This window comes from Sus scrofa, chromosome 2, assembly GCF_054392235.1.
Source record: "Sus scrofa isolate SSC_HxYL_T2T_F1_AM1 chromosome 2, Sscrofa_HxYL_maternal_Yorkshire_Landrace_v2.0, whole genome shotgun sequence".
Lineage (NCBI taxonomy): Eukaryota > Metazoa > Chordata > Mammalia > Artiodactyla > Suidae > Sus > Sus scrofa.
The window spans coordinates 100,067,213-100,090,371 of record NC_139384.1 but is presented as its reverse complement, the minus strand read 5'-3'; the positions used below and the strand labels follow the sequence as shown (position 1 = coordinate 100,090,371).

At 41.3% G+C, this 23,159-nt stretch overlaps 1 protein-coding gene across 14 annotated transcripts in view; it reads right to left on the bottom strand.

Moving 5' to 3' along the window:
* Positions 1 to 23,159, bottom strand: part of RASGRF2 (Ras protein specific guanine nucleotide releasing factor 2) — a 266,150-nt gene that overhangs the window by 184,855 nt on the left and 58,136 nt on the right. For all 14 annotated transcript variants that reach the window (XR_014838159.1, XR_014838160.1, XR_014838158.1 and 11 more), the window contains exon 2: positions 4,158 to 4,264. Coding sequence is in view for 10 of the 14 variants with exons in the window: in XM_021084503.2 (XP_020940162.2) it covers positions 4,158 to 4,264 (107 nt within the window). In the remaining 4 variants the exon portion in view is untranslated. The remainder of the gene's footprint in view (positions 1 to 4,157; positions 4,265 to 23,159) is intronic.

The following is a 23,159-nucleotide window of genomic DNA, read 5'->3' as shown; positions in this document are numbered from 1 at the left end:
AGAGCCAGATCTCCCCTCAGGACAAACCTCCCTTCTCCAGAAGTCCTATTACTCATCCTCTCATACCTTACACACCAAGGGGCAAGGAGACCCATCAGTATTGCACGGTTCCAGGCAATCATACCCTCCACTTCTCTGCAGAAGCCCCTCCTGGCCAGCGCTCATCATCTTTGCCCCATAGACCTGCTCTCATTCATCCCAGGGAGTGACACCATCCAAGCTGGGGACCCAAGAGATGTGTTAGATGCCACCCTGGTCTAATCCTGCCCACATCCAGGTGGTGGCAAGGTCTTGTGAAGTCTACCCCCTACCTTCACAGTCTGGAATACCTTCCACCAACCTCTCCCCACAACTGTCATAGACCAGGCCCTTCAGGTCTTATGCTCAGGCTGGAATGGGAAGAGCCTTGTTACAGCTGTACATCTGGATCCTCTTCCAGGCCACGACCACCTTCTAACTGCCAAGGCCTTGCTTGATCAGGACTCCAACAGATGAAACATGGAGAAAAGGAGCTGTGGACATTGCCTCTTTGGGCAGTAAGTCCAAAGACCCACCCCCATCAACTGGATCAGTGTTTTGCACTGTCCTAATGTCTACAAATAAATCTACTGTGGTGGACAGATATGGCCAAGAGAACAAAGAAATATCAGGTTCTTGGAAATGTCCAAAGTCCATACCCAACCAGCAAACTATTTATAGAACGAGCCCAGACTTCATTACTGTTAAAATACTGGGGCCTCACTTCATCCAGACAAAAACGAGACTGAGCCTTGCTAGCAGCTTCCCAATGAACTGATGCCAGTAATATGCGATGAAATGGTATTTTTAAATGTGCCAGTTTTTAGAAATGTAATATCGACCAACTTCGAACAAAACTCTGAAAACAAGCTTCCTGGATCAGGTCAACGCTTCAAAATGAGAATGTTAATTTCCAAAAAAGATGCTTTCCTGGGCCAAATCTAAGGAAGAAAACATGCAACTTGACATGCCAGAAAGTGACCTAAAGATCCTCTGAAGACAAACTAGGGCAAGCCAATTTGACTCTGAGGTATGGGAGCCAGCCTGAAGAATATGATTTCACCAAAGACAGAACATCCAAGCCAGAATTGAGAAATATCCCAGGAAAAGAGCAGTGACCAAGAGAAGGATTCTGAGCAGTCCCTGTTTCTCTGTAGCATCTGCAGAAGGATTTGTAGCTCAGAAAAGAACTACTCTCAAACTAAGTCATCAGTTAATCAAAAGCTCAGACCTAAACCAGAGGGAACAATAAAACCATAATTACTGAATATTTTCTATTAAAAAGGCACTGATACCAAATTAATGCCATCAGACTCTCCTCTAAAGGTGAAATGTTTAGTCAACCAACCAGTTGTTTAATTAGCACAATGCCAAGAAAAATGGCTAACAAATCCTTCCTCTGAATCAGCATCATTAACTTTCTGGCTCTCCTCATGTATGTACAAAGTCAGGATGCATTTCACAGACCCAAGTTTGTACCAAACACTTGACTCTGTGAAACAAATGAAAAAGTTACCATCTTCCTTCACTTAGAAAACAAAAGTTTAAGAAGCATCTCAATGCAAAAAGTCAAATACAAGAACTCAAGGATGAAGCAGTCACATTAAAAGGAGGTCATCAAAGAACCCAGTCCTGGACCTCAAGTCAAAGGAAAAGCAAATCCAATGGACCAAATGTCAGGACATCAAAGGAAAAGATCAATTATTAACCAAATCTTCAAATTCGAAAGAGAATTTTTACCATTCAGTTACCTAAACCACTACAGTGGTTTCTAAAAATCTGTTTCCTGATAAATCATGCAAGCCCTGGACTGATCATATGTCAATCAACACCAAATAGTTACTGACCTACTTCCACATATATGACAAAGTTTTTGCAGCATCCCCCCAAAAAACCTCTTACTTGAAATCTTCGCAGTTTTAAAGTAATTCACACTCTGGTTCACCACAATATTTGCTTGGCAACTATAAAGGCATTTAGGCTACTCATAGTACCTGGCTCTTCTGGAATGAAAAAGGTGGACAAATACACATGTTTAAAATTATTTACTTCATTTTAACTCCCAAGTAGAAAGGAATAGAAGTGGTCACAAAGATTATGTCTAGAAATGGCCCTTGGGTAGAGCCCTTGCCAACCTGATACACCTTTCCCCCTTGAAGACCTGACCTCCTTTCTACAGTGAGTCAGTCTGCATTAGTCCCAAGTCTGGAGCAAAACCCTCAGACAGAGACAATGAGAGTAAAGACAGCTGAACACTGTGCCTGGATCATGATGTTGGCAAGTTACCCACCCCCTCCCCGGGAAGTATGGTCACCAAGCCTATGCATCTCAGAGAAATGTTTTGGAGGGGGGAAAAAAAGAAACGGAATTAAAATCTTTTGCAAATAACATCTACTCTCAACTCTGTCCGCACATTAACCCATTTGCATCCATGAATTAGAGGACGAGAAAAAGAAATAGAAGAGGGAAAGACTGAAGAGAAAAAGAGACAATAATGAAGAGAGGTACAATAAAGAACCTTGGTTAAAGGTTCCAGAGTCCAACAGACCTGGGTTTGAATCACAGTCATTTAGTTTAACAGCTTTGTGTTAGACCTTGGCCAAGCTGCTTAAGTATCATGAATCTTTGTTTTCTCATCTGTAAAAGGCTAATTATACATAAAAACAATTATGTAAAGCACTTAGCATGCTGCCTGATAAAGCAAGTATAAAAAAAAAAAGTAAGTCTGTAAAGGAGGAATGTAAAAAAGATAATTATGTAAAGCACACTGCCTGCTACACAGCAGGTAGTCAATATAAAGCAGCTGAGGAAGGAAATGGGGAGAGAGGAGGGGAGAGGGAAAAAGTTTCCAGGGTTCAAAGAATAGGCTAAACTCACTCAGAACAAATGCCTTATACTTGCTATAATTAATCTGAAAATATGGTCTGATGACCTACTACATAAGTAGTACCATGCTTCAGTCAGAAATGAATGTGCCCTTCTCATCTTCAAGGTTCAAACAATCCAGCTCAAGAAACAGAAGTCACACACATGACATACATAAAAAATACCCTAAATTGTACTAAATTGTACTAAATTATCAAATATTCCATGTATAGTAAAGCCGGTGCTACAGCCATTTGGAGAAGAGGTTAAGTGAGCACTGGCTTGTGGGGGAAAGTGTCCGGGAGTTGGGGGAGGAGGGGAGGAGACGTGAATAACTTACAGGAGAAGGAGGGGCACGTCTGGCAAAGAAAAAGTCATGTGTTTTGTCCCTGAAATACCAGGGGCCTAAGCAGGGAATTGTGGAGCAAAGGGAACTTGGGTTGGGGCGAGGACAGGCAAAAAGCAGCCAGCCCAGGAGCCACTCAAAGCTACTCTTTTGGATTTTTCATTCCCATTTGAAACTGAGTAGAGATGTTACTTGCAAAAGATTTCAATTCCTTTTCTTTTTCCCCCCTCCAAAATATTTCTCTGAGATGCATAAGGTCGGTGACCAAAAATGGACAGGACTTTGGAACTGGATATGAAAAATAAATAAGACGGGTCTACCTGCGTCTCTTTTGGATTTCTCATTCCCATTTGAAGCTGAGTAGTTCCTCTTTCCTGGTACTTCCCAGGAGAAAGCAAAAGCAAGCTTGTATTTCTCTAGAGAGAGGCTGGCATTCCCTTTCTCAACTACCAGGCTGCACAGGGCAGGGTTTACCAATACAGGCTGGGCTGGGTCAGTATCCCAGCTCTGCCACTCAGTAGCTGTGTGACCTCAGGAAGCAAACTAACCTTCCAGGCTTCAGTTTCCTTATCTGGGAAAGAGGGAGTAATTATGATACAGCTGTACAGATTGTTGAGAGGATAAGTAAATCAATACAATCAAAAAATTCCCTAATTGAAAAACACTAAGAACAGTGCCAGCCACTTGGGAACAAATTTTATGTTCAATAATTATCAATATTGTTGTTATATCTACTACCTTTCATTTACCTTTTAGCTAGACTATATCCATGGAAAGCACAAAGAATCTTCCCACATGTGACTAAGGAGGAGGTGCAAAGGGAAAACCCATTTCAGATTTGCAAGTTTGTCCAAAACTACTGCCAATGGGGAAGCCCCAATGCAAGACCAAGACAATCCAGGGTCACACAGAGGATTTGCATCCATACCTAGCTTGGTGAATGGCCTCCATCCACTCTTTACCGTCCTGCTCCTCCTCACAGCGCAGCTCTAGTGGTTTCTGACCTTCGTGGCCGAAAAGAACAGTGAAGTAATACTGGAAAGAAAAACAAAGTAACATTTTATTTTTCAAGCATAACAACGAGGTATTTCCCTACAAAGGGTATATGCTTACAAAATGCATCAGCATTCCCTAAACCATATTTCAAAATGTAACAACACTCCCAGTCTGCTTGGCAATGACTCTGCACCTAGAAGATACCACAGGTTGCATCTTAACATCCCTCAGTAAGAGTCAACTCATGATCTCTCAGATACAGAAAGATATTTGATAAAATCCTGCACAAATAGATGATGAAAATTCCTTGCAAACTACAAAGCAAAATTTCTGAACCTGATTAATAAGGATGTCTATCAAAAATTTACCACAAATATTTTACCTAATGGCGAACTATTACAAGCAACACTTCTAAAATCAAAAATAAGAAAAAAAATGGCAATTATCACCACTTCTATTTAGCAATTCTGTCTAGAGGGCAACATAAATTAAAGGAAAAAAGAAATGGAAAGCAAGGGGGGAAGTCACATAATACAGATGATGTAAGTGTCTATATTAAAAATTCATTGGGAGTTCCCATTGTGGCACAGCAAAAATGAATCCAACTAGGAACCATGAGGTTTCAGGTTCGATCTCTGGCCTCATTCATTTGGGTTAGGGATCCGGTGTTGCTCTGAGCTGTGGTGTAGGTCGCAGATGGAGCTTGGATCTGGTGTTGCTGTGGTGTAGGCCAGCAGGTATAGCTCTGATCAGACCCCTACCCTGGGAAACTCCATATGCCATGGGTGCAGCCCTAAAAAGACCAAAAAAAAAAAAAAAAAATCCATTGAAAAACTATTAGAATGAGAACATCCAAAAAAGCTGTTGGATATAAAATCAATATATAAAAATCTATTGAACTTTGGCCCACTATCAACAAGTAGGAAACAATTTTTTAAACACAGCATTTGCAATAACAAAGAAATATAAATAGCTAGGGAACCTAAGGAAACAAATGTATCATCTCTAAAGAGTAAATTAATCTATAACTTCAATGTATTCCAATAAAATTACCTACCAAGAGGTTTAACTTGGGTGGAATTTGACAAAGTGAATCTAGAATCCAAGACGGGGACAGGAGAAGCTGTCACTTTAAACAAGTCTAGTTGAGGCTAGACTTATTAATTACCAAACTGAGACTGTCTGGGAAGGAAATATGACTGGAGGACATTTTATTATAGGACAATGATGAACAAATACACTAGGTCTGCCCAAAACTTCAATGGCATGAAAAGAACCATCCCCACACAGGTGCTCTGAGATGGAAAACCAAAGACAAAACCCAAATTCCTTCTGTGCTGCCAACTTCCCACCCGTCTCCAAACTACTCTTGATTCGGTGTGACCACTACATACTCATTTTCTTCAAACGAATTAAAAAGCTTCATTACGAAAGCTTTTAATCTATAAAAATATTGGATCACTGTGTTGTACACCTGAAACTAATATATTGTAAGCCAACTATACTTCAGTTAAAAAAAACTGTCAAGGGAGTTCCCTTTGTAGCGCAGTGGTTAACAAATCTGACTAGGAACCATGAGGTTGCGGGTTCGTTCCCCAGCCTTGCTCAGTAGGTTAAGGATCTGGCGTTGCCGTGAGCTGCGGTGTAGTTTGCAGACACGGCTCGGATCCCGTGTTGCTGTGGCTCTGGCGTAGGCCGGTGGCTACAGCTCCGATTAGACCCCTAGCCTGGGATACTCCACATGCCACGGAAGTGGCCCAAGAAATGGAAAAAAGACAAAAAAAAAAAAAAAAAAAAGTCAGGATAATAACTCTAGAGATAAATTCTTAAAAAAAAAAAGTCATAGAATTTGCAACACAATTTTACAAAAGGGGGAAAAAAATGGGCTAAAAGACTTCTCCTATTACCTGTGCATAATTCATCAGGCAGCTGAGGACATGCCTATGAGATAAACCACTGTGCTTCCCCATGGACAGCCCTGAGCCCCATAAATGACAAGCTGTCTTTAATTCTTAAACCTCTTGTCCAAGCCGGAATGCCATGAACTAGGGGGATATAACCTGATGAAAAGGCCTCTGAGAATCGCAGGAACTGAGGTTACCACAGTATTCAATAAAGCTTCGATTTAATTTGAGAGGAAAAGAATCGAAACTCAACAAAACAGCAAATCAGTGGCTTAAAGGGCAATCCTTTAACTGATGGCATTTCAGTAAGTGCTGGCCACCATCCAAGGCCAGATGCCCAGTCTGGGAAGAGGAAACACTTAATGAACCTGATAGCGAAAGGCTGCAACCAGCACCTCAACAGCAGCTGCTGCTTGGGAACCCAATTAAAAGCCACCTTTAAAAGACAGCAGGGCGATTACATTACAGAGTACATCCAAAGGTTAGACCATGTCTCAGGCGTAACAATGATGGAAAGGGTTTTAAGAAGTACGGGTTCCAGGAGTTTGCCTAACAAATTCTGCTTAAGCACAAAGAATCAAACACTGCCTCTACATGTACCTGCGAATTATTCGACTCAAGCCATTCACCAAAAAGTCTTCTGGAGTTCCCATTGTGGCGCAGTGGAAACAAATCCAATGAGTAACCATGAGACGGCAGGTTCGATCCCTGGCCTCGTTCAGTGAGTTAAGGATCTGGTGTTGCCTTGAGCTGTGGTGTAGGTTGCAGACACAGCTTGGGTCCCGCATTTCTGTGACTGTGGTGTAGGCCAGCAGCTGTAGCTCTAATTCGACCCCTAGCCTGGGAACCTCCATATGCTGTGGGTGTGGCCCTAAAAAGCAAAAAAAATAATAATAATAATAATAAGTTTTCATTGTGTATTCTGGCCTCACTCTGATATGGACTCAATATACCATGGATGTGTACGTCAGATCTGGGGCTTTAGAGGTCCCCTTGGGGATCAAAAGCATCAGTAGGTCCCTTGACAGTACTCTGTGACCTCTGGGCTGCTCCACTGCAATAAACTAGGAGGGGAAGTGCCCAAGTACTGGGTCGTCGGGAAGGGCAAGGAAGAATAATGACAGTGATGACCTCGTTTATGTTTTCAAACGCAACAGCTACATCTTTTTTTTTCCTCCCTGGATAGTTTCACCTGTTCCCAAATCTATTTCTCCAGGCGATCTCTCCTAGGTGCCAGCCCCATTTGTTTCCCATTAGCCAGCATTTCGAGCATGTCCAAAATTGAACTCACTTGCTACCTCCCCTCACTTCCTCACACCCGCTTATGCTTCTCCTCCTACCCTCTGCCCCCCCGGAGCCCTCCTCTCCTCCCTTGCATTTCCTCTGACAAGTGCATCTTTATCCAACAGCTGGCCCAACTAAGAACCCCAAAGTCACCCTTAACTTCTCCCTCCTATCAGCCCCACACGGGGTTTCACCAGTGCCCCCTCCTAAGTCTCTCTTGTGGCTTTTATCATCCCTCACTAGATTACCTAACAGTAACAGCTTTACCACTGATGACAGATAACCACAACTTGGAAATACTTTCCAACTGAGGTTGCTTTATCTTCTAGCTGGTCCCTCTTGCTCCTCATTTCCTGGCTGCTCTTACAGCCCAAAGTGGGAGGTTAATGGCAACCTCTGGAAGCAGGACTGGATGACCGAGGGGAAGCCCTGGTGAGCTCGGAACACAAGGAGAAATGTGGAGAGAAGTAGTGGTGAAGGTAGGTTAGAAAGCAGGAGGCAGCGGAGACATGTCTGGTACAGCTTCTCCCCACTGGAGCCTAAAATCCCAGAGAAAGCTGAGGACCTAAGCGGGTTGATGACAAAGCCAAAAATCAAGGGACTTTGATACTTTGGAGCTCCAGAGGATGTTATCTCACATGATGTCCTCCTGCCTCAAACCCCTGCTCATGACAACAGGAGGTGGTGTCCCCATGGGAAGTAACCGTATCGTATCAATCAGTAAATCTGGTGCCACAGTGGCTAAATAAAGGCAGGGTCTAGGTCTCGAGTTTAGCTATCCAGATCCTCCCCAGCTTTTATGTGGTGTGATGTCCTGGGGTGTACCGTGGAGGACTGTGGAAGGAAGGGGGCCATCAGACCTCATGGGGGCGCTATACAGCCCCAGCAGCAGCCTAGCCATGTAAGCAAAACAGAGAATGGACCACAAGTCATAGCAGCCACACACACTTCAGCAACAGACGCCACCAGGTGACCAAGGCAGAGCCAGAACAATGCCAGACCCAAGTCAGCACCAGCAAGGACTGTCACCCCAACCTTTGATACACACACACACACACACAATCTCAAGGACTCGGGGTCTCCACTTACACAGACCCCATCTTAGCGTAGAAGAATGAATTAACTTTCACGTGATTGGAGCAGAACAAATGTACCACTCTCAGGTAAAGACAGGTTCCTTGTTCTCCAATAGACTACGGAGGAGGTCTTAAAGAGAAAGTAGGCTCAATTTAGAAAAAAAAAAATTTTGTACATATAAGTGTGGTGAAGATAAATCTGCCTTCTTACCCAGCTCCCTCCAACGTGAACAAGATGGCCAGAGTCTTCTTTCTAAAAGATAAATCTGAGCCTTCGGATTTGCTCACAAACCCTTGTTGGTATTCTGAAACTAAGAAACGCAAATCTTGTGCAGACAGAAAACACCCTTCACAAACTGGCCCAATTCTCCATTTTAAACCTCATTTCCGCCTCTTTTCTTCAGGGTACACCACACTCCAGCCAATCAACCTATCGCTCCCCCAAGAAGACAAACCCCTTTCTCAGCCTCCGACTACTACAGAGTTTGCTCTCCGGGAGTCTACAAGTGTGTGTGCATCCTGACTCCCCCAAGTGGTAACTCAACTTACGAGACTTTGGGCAGGACATGTAACCTTTCTGAGACTGAGTTTCCTTATGGGCAAAATGAGGACCACATTTTAGATCTTACAGGACTAACTTGCTGACATGCAGTGCCTGGCACTAAGAAAGCACTTGGCAAAATATGAATTCCCTTCTCTCTCAGCTGTATCTCTTTGTCTTGACTTCTTTCATCTCCAGTCCCTTCTCTACCTACAAGTTCCTACTGAATGTTCATGACTGATGTCACAAAACGTCAATTCCTCTGAGAATCCTTCCCAGATCCTTCTGGCATCCCCCCCTTTCCTCTGGGCTTCGGTAAGCCCATGCACGCTTTTCTCACATCACCTTAGAGCTGTTCATGCATGTGTCCCCCTTTCCTGCAGGACTTGTCCTTTTGTACCTATGATCCTAGCACAGCACTGGGCACACACAAATCCCTCAATAATGTTTGCTGAATAAATGATCATCGATAAAGAAAGATGAGATATAATGAACCTAATAAATTTGCTTCAAACAGCCACACATGACAACCGATTTCATAACTATTTAATCACATCCAGCAGACATTCAGAGAAAAGATTTTAAAAGACCCCTAAAGCTACCAACCCCCTAGAGGAGCAGTAAGAACACATATTGCAGGTCGGCATATTCACCAAAGGGTCTTACCTCTTACCTACAGTGACCAGAAAATGCCAGAAAGACAACATAATGAACAGATCTTGGCTACTTAAATGTTCAGGGTTTTATTGCTATCTATCGTCGCTTTATATGCATTTTCATTTTTTCAATTGTCTGGTTTTTATAATGGGTTTGCTGCTGCAAAAAGAACAAATGTAACCCAATATGAGAACACAAGCTCACTTAAAACTCTAGTTCTTAAGCTTCTGCAAGTTAGAAACAAGTTTACGGTTCTAACAGTGGCAATTGCTGGGGGATGCTATTACAGGACCACTTCCGCTTTCTACATTTCTATATTGTTTGAATCATTTACGATAAACACATATAGCTATATAGCCAACAAAAATCTGCTCATTCCATTTTTAAATTGTTTGAGTCACAAACATATAGCCATATCATCAATAATAAAGACACTATCCACTTTCAAAACAATATCTACGTCTTTATAATATTACTTATATACCCAGAGAAAGTAAATGACCTTGGTCAAATCAGTAATGTTCAAAAGAAGATTAAAAACCACTGTGGGTTTTCTGAAAGTGTATAGGAGAAAAATAATCTCTCAAAAAACAAACAAACAAACAAACAAACTTCTCCGGAGTTCTCCTATGACACAGTGGGTTAAGGATCTACTGTTGTCACTGAAGTGGCTTGGGTCACTGCTGTGGTATGGGTTCAATCCCTGGACTGGGGCACTTTCATATGCCATGGGAGTAGCCAAAAATAAATTTAAAAAAAAAACCTTGCTCTGCAATATATTTTATAATTTTGATAGTACTTCATAGTTTTAAATTATTACATATGTTGTTATTTTTCAGTTTTAGATTAAAAGAATTAAAACCAACCCTTTCCGTGGAGGGGTGGGAGGTGCCCTATTTGCTACGGTCTCCTCTCCAGAGGAAAAGTCACATGTCTGACCCTGCAAGTCAGAGGATGAGTGGATAAAGAAACAGCATACCGTGAACATGGCCAAAAAAGAAAGAAATGGACACCTTCCAAATGTTCCTGGCTTGGCGACTTATACACCTGGGGCTAGTAATCACAAGAACATGGCAGCCTGGAGTGGCAGTGCCCCTGGGACCACAGCATCTCTAAGGCCAAAAGGAGAGTTCCTGCAGCAGCTCAGCAGTAACAAACCCGACTAGTATCCACAAGGATGCAGGTTCGATCCCTAGCCCCACTCAGTGGGTTAAGGATCCAGTGTTGTTGTGAGCTGTGGTGTAGGCTGCAGATGCAGCTCAGATCCCCTGTTGCTCTGGCTGTAGCATAGGCCTGCAGGTGTAACTGTGACTCAGCCTCTAGTCTGGGAACTTCCACATGCCACATGTGTGGCCCTTAAAAAGCAAAAAAAAAAAAAAAAAAAAAAAAAAGCCAGAGGGAGCTCCCCACTCAGGCCTTGTAGTCTGGGCTTCCTAGTCCCCTGGACTATGAATAATGCTATTGATTAGCCCTGGGCAGCCCAGAGAATATTCCTCCCCCAGCATCCCCATGGGTTGCTATGGCCACCCATGCCAATCGGAAGGGAGATCCAGATGTCTCTGGATGTGGATATGGATGAAAACCATGGACAGCAATTCTCTAGTCCCGGTGCATTTCCAAAGCAATAACAAAGTCTGTGCTCCTGTTAATCTTGCTATGATTCATTACCTCCTCCTCTTTCTCCCTTTTCCCCTTTCTTCTGTAATTGCTTGGAGAATGGAAATGAAAATACATGTTAAATATCTGATACACTGACAAAACTGAGTTTTATGTGCCTAAATTTCACTCCCAAGGGTTTAACTTCACCTAAACTGACAACTCCAACATTCACAGGAACTTCAATTCATGTTGCTTGTATGTGACTGGCCCTCCATAAGAGAAGATACCCCATCCCTGCACCCTGGAGGCACAGACAGATCTCTCTGAACCTGATTTGCTGCCACGTCCCTGGCAGTGAGGGAGAGAGAGATAAGAGAAGACAGACTGAAAACAACAGTTAGGTGAGCATAAAAAAGAAGAAAATACGGGAGTTCCCGTGGTGGCGCAGTGGTTAACGAATCCGACTAGGAACCATGAGGTTGCAGGTTCGATCCCTGCCCTTGTTCAGTGCGTTAACGATCCGGCGTTGCCGTGAGCTGTGGTGTAGGTTGCAGACGCGGCTCGGATCCCGCGTTGCTATGGCTCTGGCGTAGGCCGGTGGCTACAGCTCCGATTCAACCCCTAGCCTGGGAACCTCCATATGCTGCGGGAGCGGCCCAAGAAATAGCAACAATAACAACAACAACAACAACAAAAAAAAGACAAAAGACAAAAAAAAAAAAAAAAAAGAGGAAAATTCTTCATGCTTTTTGATACCATCCCCTCCCCTCCTCCTCCTCCTGGTATTCCCACTCTTGTGTATTTCTGGCCATTGAAATGTTACTTGTAAGGGACTTCTCTGCCCACTGCAGCTGGTCACTGACGTGCCAGCTGGGGGTGGGGGGCACTCACTGAAGAAAAGCCGAAGACCTTATATCCTGGACCCAGCTCCCTTGGTCTCTAGAAGAGAAGGCATTTCACTCTCCTGCTTCTGGGGCTGTTTTTATATAGTGGGATCATTTCTTGACCACAGCTCTACCTCATGGGTACCTTTAGCTCCAGAGAAGATTCTGCGTAAGTTAGAGAGCAGTTTTCCAACTACTTTATAGACTCCATCTTTTCACATGATGGTTACATGCTGAAGCTCATGCATTGTCGTTAAAACATATGTCAAATCTCCCAACTACTTCCTCCAGGTCTCCTTAAGAACAGAGACCTAAGACACTGAAGGCTTTCCCCCTACCTATTGATTCACTTCCTTTTCAACTCTGAGATTCAGAGGAACGGCCATGGGCATGTTCACTTCAGTACAAGTGACTTCACAGATTCATGAGGCATCTTAGTGTGGTTCAGCAGAAGGAGCCCCAGGCTATAAGATGGAACATCAGGATTCCGTCCTGTCTTGGGTGACACTGTGTGAACTCTGGCAAGATTCTCTCGTGCTTAGTTTGTTCTTCGTCCAAGAGGTGATCAGGCCATGTCTCCTCCTAACCCCAAGGTGAAGATCAAATGCAGTAATAACACAGATCAAAGTGTCTAGAAAAGCATGACTGTGTCTTGTCATTACTATAGGATTGCCAGATCTCACCAGGAAACCAGCCACCTAGTCTGTCCCCGGAACAAATCCTAGCGCACTGGATTTGTTCCAGCTCTGCAAAACTATGGAACTTGAATGTCCCTCCTGCTTTCTCTCCACTACTTTCCTCAGATAAAAGTACATGGGCAAAAAAAGAAAAGGATGTATTAAAATTATAAACCAGCCCACTGGGTACTTGATAATTAAGAAGAGGTCATACTGTTTTTATCATGGTGGTTATCGGTTGGTTATTTTATTCTTGCGGATTTTGCTGTGGTTGTTTGATATTTATGATAAAAAAAAAAAAAGAGTTCTAATTTTCCCAAAGGCTTAGAGAGGCACTGTATTTTGAAGTGTCAGTGACATGCAAGCATTTGCTGGATGACTTGTCCGAACAGAAGCCAACACACAAACTTTAAATTTGAAACTATGAATAAAGCAGAGTGTTAGCAAGCCTAAAATCCACACTAGGCTGAGTATCAGCATGTAAGACTCACCTCAGAATATATTCTTCTACTAAACATATTTTTTTTTCTTTTTTGGCCACCCCGCGGCATACAGAGTTCCCGAGCCAGTGATCAGATCCCAGCCACAGTCACAACCTATGCTGCAGCTGTGGCAATGCTGGATCCTTTAACTTTGGTATCCAACCTGCATCCTGATGTTGCAGAGATGCCACCAATCCTGTTGTGCCACAGTGGGAGCTCCCCAAACATATTTTAATAGACAAGAATTTAATTTAGAATACAGCTTAACTGCCTCCTATTGTGTGTGATTGGTGGGGGGGGTAACAACAATAGGAAAAATACATCCTGTCTGGCTTCCAAATTTCACCAAAAAGTGAGTCAAATTAAACTGTGCCAAGAGGGTCAGAAAACCTGTCATTTTAAGAATAGCTAAAAGAACTTGATATATTTGGTTGCTCTTCAAATCTCTGAAAGGTTATCATATAAAAATTGAACAGGGAAACTTCCATCGACCAAGGGATAAGTTCCCATAAATCACCAGGCATATTGAAATTTATGAAAATGGAAGCATAAGACACAGTGGCCTAAGCCATCATCCCTGGCTCACAGGAAAATGCAACAATTCCTCTCCATGTTTCATTACATTCTCACACAAGTTCCTGTCTTCCTCTTATAGCACCACTTCAGACGGGGGCAGATGTTATTACAGATAATGTTTGATCTATGGAATTGGCTCTCCCTCATCCCCAGTCCTGTTTACTCATTATCTTTAGAGAGAGAGATCTACCACCGGTCAGCCTAGAACCATTGTCACAACATGAGCTGTGCTGTGGTGTAGGTCGAAGATGTGGCTCGGATCCTGAATTGCTGTGGCTATGGTGTAGGCCAGCAGCTACAGCTCTGATTCGACCCCTAGCCTAGGAACTTCCATATGCTGCAGGTGAGGCTCTAAAAAGACAAAAAAAAAAAAAAAAAGGCATGTAATAGACGATGCACATAAACAATGGCTAGACCACTGTTCTGATTTTGCTGCTCAATATCTCAGTTTTTATCATATGGCAATTTACCAAAATGGGAATGAAAGAAAATACACGTCTAAGCAAAGAAATAATTAGTGCCTTTTAAGAGGGAACATCTTTTATGACACTGCCCCTTGTGTATATTAATAATCATCAGTTACACTTATCAAATTAACTAAGAATCATTGTTGCATTGATGGCTTTTATCAGAAGCATCAGGTTCACAATATTACAAAAGTGACAGAAAGAATCCTTTGAAATGTCGTCTCACGTTTTATATTTTAAGTGCTAGCTACGCAGCAGTAACTATTAACACATAATTCACTGAGCAAACCTCAAAGATGGAAGCCCTAATAGGAATAAATAACTGAAAATGACCAAATTATCATATATCCCAAATGGCATAGCTCAAGAGGCAAAAATCAGATAATGTAAAAGGATGAATTAATGCAGTTAATAAATAAAGAAGTTTTATAAATCAATTAAAAAAGTCAAATACACTAACAGGAATGTGGGAAAAGGAACAGAATGTTCACATACTCACAACAAAAATTATATACATGAAAATATTAAAAAGAAATGCATAGTAGTACATTAAGACCATTGTTTTAAATTGTCTTTTTTAGGAATACAAAAATACAATGCTTTTTAAAATTGTACCCCAAAAAATCAAATACCCGGGAATACACCTGACCAAGGAGGTAAAAGACTCACATGCCAAGAACTATAAAACATTAATCAAAGAAGTTAAGGAAGATGCAAAGAAATGGAAAGATATTCCATGCTCTTGGGTATGAAAAATCAATACTGCAAAAATGGCTACACTACCCAAAGCAATCTACAGATTCAATGCAATCCCTATCAAATCACCCAGGACATTTTTCACAGAACTAGAACAAACAATCCAAAAATTTATATGGAACCACAAAAGACCCAGAATTGCCAAAGCAATTCTGAGAAACAAAAACCAAGCAGGAGGCATAACTCTCCCAGACTTCAGGCAATGTTACAAAGCCACAGTCATCAAGATAGTGTGGTACTGGTACAAAAACAGACAGACAGACCAATGGAACAGAATAGAGAACCCAGAAATAAACCCAGACACCTATGGTCAATTAAGCTTTGACAAAGGAGGCAGGAACATAAAATGGGGAAAAGACAGTCTTTTCAGCAAGTCCTGCTGGGAAACCTAGACAGCTGTATGCAAATCAATGAAACTGGAACACACCCTCACACCATGCACAAAAATTAACTCAAAATGGCTGAAAGACTTAACTATAAGACAGGACACCATCAAACTCCTGGAAGAAAATATAGGCAAAACATTCTCTGACATAAACCTCATGAATATTTTCTCAGGTCAGTCTCCCAAAGCAACAGAAATAAAAGCAAAAATAAGCCTATGGGACCTCTCAAACTGACAAGCTTTTGCACAGCAAAGGAAACCAAAAAGCAAACAAAAAGACAACTTACAGAATGGGAGAAAATACTTTTAAATGATGCAACTGACAAGGGCTTAATCTCTAGAATATACAAGCACTTATACAACTCAACAGCAAAACCGCCAACAACCCAATGGAAAAACGGGCAAAAGACCTGAATAGACATTTCTCAAAGGAAGATAAACAGATGGCCAACAAGCACCTGAAACAATGCTCAGCATTCCTGGTTATTAGAGAAATGCAAATCCAAACTACCATGAGATACCACCTCACACCAGTCAGAATGGCCATCATTAATAAGTCCACAAACAGCAAATGCTAGAGGGGGTGTGGAGAAAAGGGAACCCTCCTGCACTGTTGGTGGGGATGTAAGCTGGTACAACCACTATGGAGAACAGTATGGAGGTGACTTAGACATCTATACATAGAACTACCATATGACCCAGCAATCCCACTCTTGGGCATATATCCGGACAAAACTTTCCTTAAAAAAGACAATACGCCCACATGTTTTTTGCAGCACTATTCACAATAGCCAAGACATGGAAACAACCCAAATGTCCATCGACAGATGATTGGATTCGGAAGTGTGGTATATATACACAATGAGATACTACTCAGCCATAAAAAAAGAACCAAATAATGCCATTTGCAGCAACATGGATGGAGCTAGAGACTCTCATACTAAGTGAAGTAAGTCAGAAAGAGAAAGACAAATACCATATGATATCACTTATATCTGGAATCTCATATATGGCACAAATGAACCTTTCCACAGAAAAGAAAATCATGGACATGGAGGATAGACTTGTGGTTGCCGAGGGGCAGGGGGAGGGAGTGGGGTGGATGGGGAGCTTGGGGTAAATAGATGCAGTGTGTTGCCTTTGGGATGGATTAGCAATGAGATCCTGCTGTGTAGCACTGGAAACTATGTCTAGTCACTTATGATGGTGCAAAAATAGAATGTGTCTAGTCACTTATGATGGTGCAAAAATAGAATGTGTACATGTATATATAGCTGGGTCACCATGCAGTACAGTAGAAAAAAAATTGTATTGGGGAAATAACAATTATTAAAAAAAAAGAAAAAGAAATAAATATGTACATTAAAAAAAGTTAAAAAAAATAAGGTTCTGAAAAATATATAAATAAATTGCCTTTTTTAAAAAATAATAAAAGCCAGAGATAGAAAGTGTAATGTGCTGACTGAAATGAAAATGGTTAAGAACTTTGTAAAGAAGGTTGGTAATTTGTATCAAGACCTTAAAGTATTGCACTGTTTTTATATAGGGATCTATACTAACAAAATCACTGAAAATACATTCAAAGACATATTTGAACCTCAGACCGCTTCTATTTCCACTCAAAGTGGATGGCCAGGTGCACAACCCTCCCCACTGGGAGAATTTCTCCTTATCACGGTCTTTCAGAGCCATTCTGAGCTGACTCATCCACAACCCAAGCTTTGGCTTTTCCCTTTTCCTTCACTGAGTTGTACGGGATTCCGCATACACCCAGCAGCATTAGCTAAGAAAGGGGTGCTGGGGTAACAGTGGTGGATGCCATGATGGTAAAGAGTAAAAATCGTGCGTCAGAGTTGCCACACCCTAGGCTGAAATGGCTGAACCTTTTTTTTTTTTTTTTGTCTTTTTTTTTTTTTTTTTTTGCCTCAGCATATGGAGGTTCCCAAGCTAAGGGTCTAATCGGATCTGTAGCCGCCAGCCTACGCCACAGCCACAGCAACGCCAGATCCAAGCCGCATCTGCGACCTACACCACAGCTCACAGCAACACTGGATCCTTAACCCACTGAGCAGGGCCAGGGATCAAACCCGAAACCTCATGGTTCCTAGTCAGATTCGTTAACCACCGAGTCACGGTGGGAACTCCTGAAATGGTTGGACCTTTACAGCACTGCCTCACCAAGTCACTGCATGTGGGCTACCTCAGGAAGGGCATAATCTGGAACAAGGCAGCTCTCTGCAGCTGTAGTAGACGCTGAAGGAGCTGAGAGCTAGAGGGTGTCTGTAGACCAACTCTTTGCAGCTGGGCAGCAACCCCTTCTGTGAAGGGGAATCTGATTGATGTACCTTCATGGCTAGCAAAATCCCAAATGTCCTTCAATAGGTGAAGAAACTATATGTGGTATATGAATACAGTGGAAAACTTTTCAACAGCAAATAAGCAATTGCTAATACTTAGATAAACATGGATGAACCTCCACTTCACAATGGAAAACTCTGGCAGACAACACCATCACCAAAAGAATAAGGTTAAAAAAAGTATCAATTCATATTCATTCATAAAGTAAAGAAAAATCAAGTCAAAGTATTAATTCATATTAATTTATATATATAGAGAGAGAGTAAATGGGGCAATATATTCATATATAGTGAATCTAGGTAAAAGACATACAGAAGTTCTTTGCACTACTCTTGCAATTTTACTAAGGTTTGAAAGAAAAACAAAATTTGAAATTTTTTAAAAGTCAGGTTGTTAGGGGAGTTCCCATTGTGTCTCAGCAGAAACGAATCTGACTAGCATCCATGAGGACACAGGTTTGATCCCTGGCCTTGCTCAGAAGGTTAGGGAATCTGGTGTTGCCGTGAGCTATGGTGTAGGTCACAGACGTGGCTTGGGTCCGGCATTGCTGTGACTGTGGGGTAGGCCAGCAGCTACAGCTCTGATTCAACCTCTAGCCAGGGAACCTCCATATGCAATGAGTATGGTACTAAAAAGACAAAAAAAAAAAAAAAAAAAAAAAAGTCAGGTTGCTAGAAGGCAAATTCATGGTCTCCAAGCACTTGAGAATCTGCTGTAAAAGTTTGGTTACGCTATCACATATCCACTGACATGGAACAAGTTCATTAGGTCAAAAAAAAGCAGGATTTAAAGCAATAGGTGGAATGCAGCTAACCATTTACAATGAAAGAAAAAGAAATATATGTAACACCTATTTATTTATAATATGTATGTTTGTAAGTTGATAAAAAGGTATATTGAAAAAATACACTAAATGAAGAAAGCGTAAAAGCAAATCATCAGTAATTTTACTCCCTAGAGAAACACCCATGGGCTCGAAGAGCACATATAGGGATACTCACTACAACACTGCTTTAGAAGCCAAAAAAAAAAAAAGACAACAATCTAAATATATATCCAAAAAAGGATAGTTAAATATACTACAGCAAACCTTGAATAAGCAGTTTAAAAGAATGAGTTCTATGTGTACCAACATTTATAAGAAAGGCAACAAAAACCAAGCTGGAGAATAAATACAAAATTTGTAACATTAATGAAGAAGTATTACTAAAACTAAGTGGAAGAACAGACTTGTGGTTGCCAAGGGGAGTGGGGGAGGTGGGATGGACTGCGAGTCTGGGGCTAATAGATGCAAACTATTGCATTTGGAGTGGACAAGCAACGAGATCCTGCTGTAAAGCACAGGGAACTGTATCTAGTCACCTGTGATGGAACATGACGGAGGATAATGTGAGAAAAAGAATATATATGTATGACTGGGTCACTTTTCCGTACAGTAGAAATTGAAAGAACACTGTAAATCAACAATAATGGAAAAAATAAAAATCATATTAAAAAAATAAGTGGAAGGAAACAAACCAAAATGCTGACAGTAGTTATCCCTTAGTAATTATTACCTTCTTATGCATACATTTAATGCACTTTTCAAATTAGTCATAATAAAAATATACATTTTAAAGACAAAATATAAAGAGTCCTACATATGCTAAAGATTTGAAAAATACTCAGGGTCAACTGGACACTTTTCTGCTTTAAAACAAATATGCTGAAGCATCGCAGTGTGAAAAAGAAGGCTACATGTTATGCACTTATTTATAAATTTAAAAAAAAAAGGTACAGCAAATTTTCAGAAACACCTATGTAAATAAAAGGACTTAGAGCACATTTGGTGGACATGCCTGGACTCTTAAATACCAAAGGAGCAGGATTAGGAAGGGAGCTTAAAATGTTGCCTGAATGTGAACTGTTAATGATGGTTTTGCTGGGCCTCTTTCCCCAAAAAAGACTTTCAATATTAAAAATACATTTTCACCTCATTTGCTGATAGCTGAAAGCTTATAGCTGTCAGACATTTAAAAGAAAATGAGAGTCTCAAATCTCCACAATCAGCATGGCTAAGAATATCAAACTTCAGTACTGGAAAAGAAAATTTGCACATGTGCATTAGCTAGGGCTTTTTATTTGTGCTGCTTCTCCAAAAATCCTCATAAAGCTAAACCTCTCTCAAATTTTCCAGAGAATTTGGAATTTTAGTTTCAAAATTGGAGAATTTAGCTTATGCCACACTTTACGTCTCTTTGATAAATTAATAACAAATAATTCAATCTGTACCTTATACATTTGTTATTATTTTCATTGTGAAAATACAAGCTAAATGCCATGACTTTTGTTGACCACTTATGTACATTATGTACCCCTTAAGAAAAAGTTTAATTTTTGCCCATGTAAATAATCACATAAATCATATAAATATAGAAAATATATATATATAATTTTGTTTATCATGGGAAATTAGGGAAATTTGTCAAGTCCAACATCATCCAAAATTTGTCAAGTCCAACATCATCCAAAAACAACCATTGATAAACAACCATTGATGTCTTTCAACCCATTCTATTTTCTTCTTTTTTTCTTTCTTTTCTTTTTTCTTTTCTTTCCTTCTTTTTTTTTTTTTTTTTAACAGGTGTACCTGCAGCATATGAAGTTCTCAGGCCAGGGGTCAAATCAGAGCTGCAGCTGCTGACCTATACCACAGTCACAGCAACTCAGGATCCAAGTTGCATTTGCAATTTATGCCGTCCCTTTCAGTAATGCCGCATTCTTAATCCACTGAGCAAGGCCAGGGATTGAACCTACATCCTCACAGACACCATGTAGGTTCTTAACCCGCTGAGCCACAACTCCTCATTTTATTTTCTAAAGGCAGTTTAATATAGTTGAGCTCACGCTGCATATGCAATGTTATTCTGGTTATTTTTCAAGTTCCATGATAAACTAAATATGATTCCATGTTACTTAAAATGTGGTAAACATTTATAAAAGGCTGTACAGCACTGCACAGAGAGGATATGCGACAGTTTACTTAAATGTATTTGCCTATTTTTAAAACATTATTCCTCCTAACATTTTGGCACATAAAACTTTTAACTGGAATTTTGAGTTAGTCCATTGGTTGAGATTTTCAAAACTGGATAAAAGATATTAATCGTTTGGGTTTTTAAAATTTGTTTTTAGATTTCCTTTAAGGATCTTTGCTCCGCATTTGCCAAGGCTGACACAAGGCTACATCTAACAGGTGTGATAATCAGCTACTGAAATGACACTCACACCACAATTCCAGCCACTGAATAACCGCATTTGTGATGCTATAACCAGAAATTATAAATGGTTGAATATTCCTACCCTCTGGGAGCTTACACTCTTGGGGAGCTTCTTTCACCTGGGCAGTGTATGATGTTCATGCCTCTGTGCTTGGGCATAAGAATAGCTAACATCCATTCGGTGCTTAATGTTAAGCCAGGTGTTGTACTAAGATTCTGCATGTATCTTCTCATTTAATTCTCACGATGACCCCAAGATTTATTCCCATTTTACAGATGAGAAAATAGGCTTAAAGAGGCATGATGGTCATCCCCAATCCACCAGGGCAAGTGCCCCAAGCTGGAGGCCCAGGAGTAGGAAAGGACTCTTATTCATACACACACACACTGCTGCCTACTCTCTGATGGGAAAGCTTTACACGTGGCAAAGCTAGCCAGGTCATGTGAGTCCAAAACCCAGGACTCTGAAATGGCGATCTGCTCTACTGAGCCACCTCTGGACCACATGGGAGGGAAGAAATAGATGGGTTGGAACCTGGGTAAACAATAAGTACGTCCAGAAAATAAATTTCCAAAAATCATCAAGTCTATGCAGTTCTCCCCCTCAATTTCATAATGTTCCTATCTGCTGCCCTTACCACTTCCATCCTCACTTCTAATATTTATATCAACAGCCTAAGAGACACCAGGTGCTACAAGAAGGAAAGAAGGGAGGGGGAAAAAAAAGGAGGGAGGAAGAAATCCGTTAAATATTTATCAACCACCTTATTTTAGAATGTGTCGTGCTGGTATGTTTTATACACACACACCATACACACACACACACACACCCCACTCCCTGGTCTTAAGGACACTGCCATTTAGTTAAAGAGATAAATTAGTTACTCATAAAACAAGATTAAATAAGTGAAAGTTATGTCAAAGTGCTAAAATAAGCTTATGAAAATGACAACTATCAACATACATTTTTTCAGATTATTAGACATTTGAGACAGTTGCTCCTGAATGTTAGACCATACATCCTGATTTGGACCTATTAGAAAATATTTACTAGAGCATTCAGAGGGAAGAACAGTCCAAAATATGGGAGGAGCAGGTGGGAAGAGACTGGCAGAAATGAGGCAGACGTCTCTTGCTGGGTGGTACTGAGAAAGCTTGGGGCCCTTAGAATCTCTCCATCACCACCACTGCCAAGGGATATGGACACTTCTACTGTGCCTTCTACTCACACACGGGAGACCAAGGATGCCCCATCGGATCTGTTTGCTCAGCATGTCACTCAGTGGGTTCACCTCCCCTGTGGGTGGCGTCATTGCTTTGAAGAACAACATGCAGTCGCCCTTCTCTTGGCTGCACCTGCAATTTGGGGAGTAAGGCTCGCAGCATCGCGGAGAGGTGGGTGATCCTGATGGTTGACTGTCGGTCCTGACCCCAGCCTCCTGGCATTCAAGTCCCATTAATGAACCTTATGAACTAACATATCCTTAGGCAAGTTGCTCAGTACCACTGTGCTCCAATTTCTGCATCTAAAAATGTGAGTAAGGAGTTCCCTGATGGCTCAGCAGGTTAAGGACCTGGTGTTCTTACTGCAGTGGCGCAAGTCATTGCTGTGGCGCAGGTTTGACCCCTGGCCCTGGAAATTCTGCATGTCGTGGGTGTGGCCAAAAATAAAGTGAGTGATCATTATATCTACCTCACAGAGTTATTGTGAAAATTACATGAATTCTTCCAAGTAAGGAACTTAGGTACATGGAGCTATTTTCACTAACAAACTTGGGCTTGCTTTGCTGTCTATTTGTAGAGCCTAAGCACACAAGTCCAGACTCAAGGGAAATAGGAAGCTCCTCTTTCAAGGTCAAGATAAGGCCACATTGTTCTCTATAGCCAGGGGATGAGGTGCACCCAGATTTAATAAATTGGCCTTTGTTTCTCATTCTACTGGATATTCTTCTACACACAGTCCACTGGTGAGAACTTCAGAGGAGGAAAAGAACACAATCCCCCAACAGAAGGGTTACAGGATTGCAT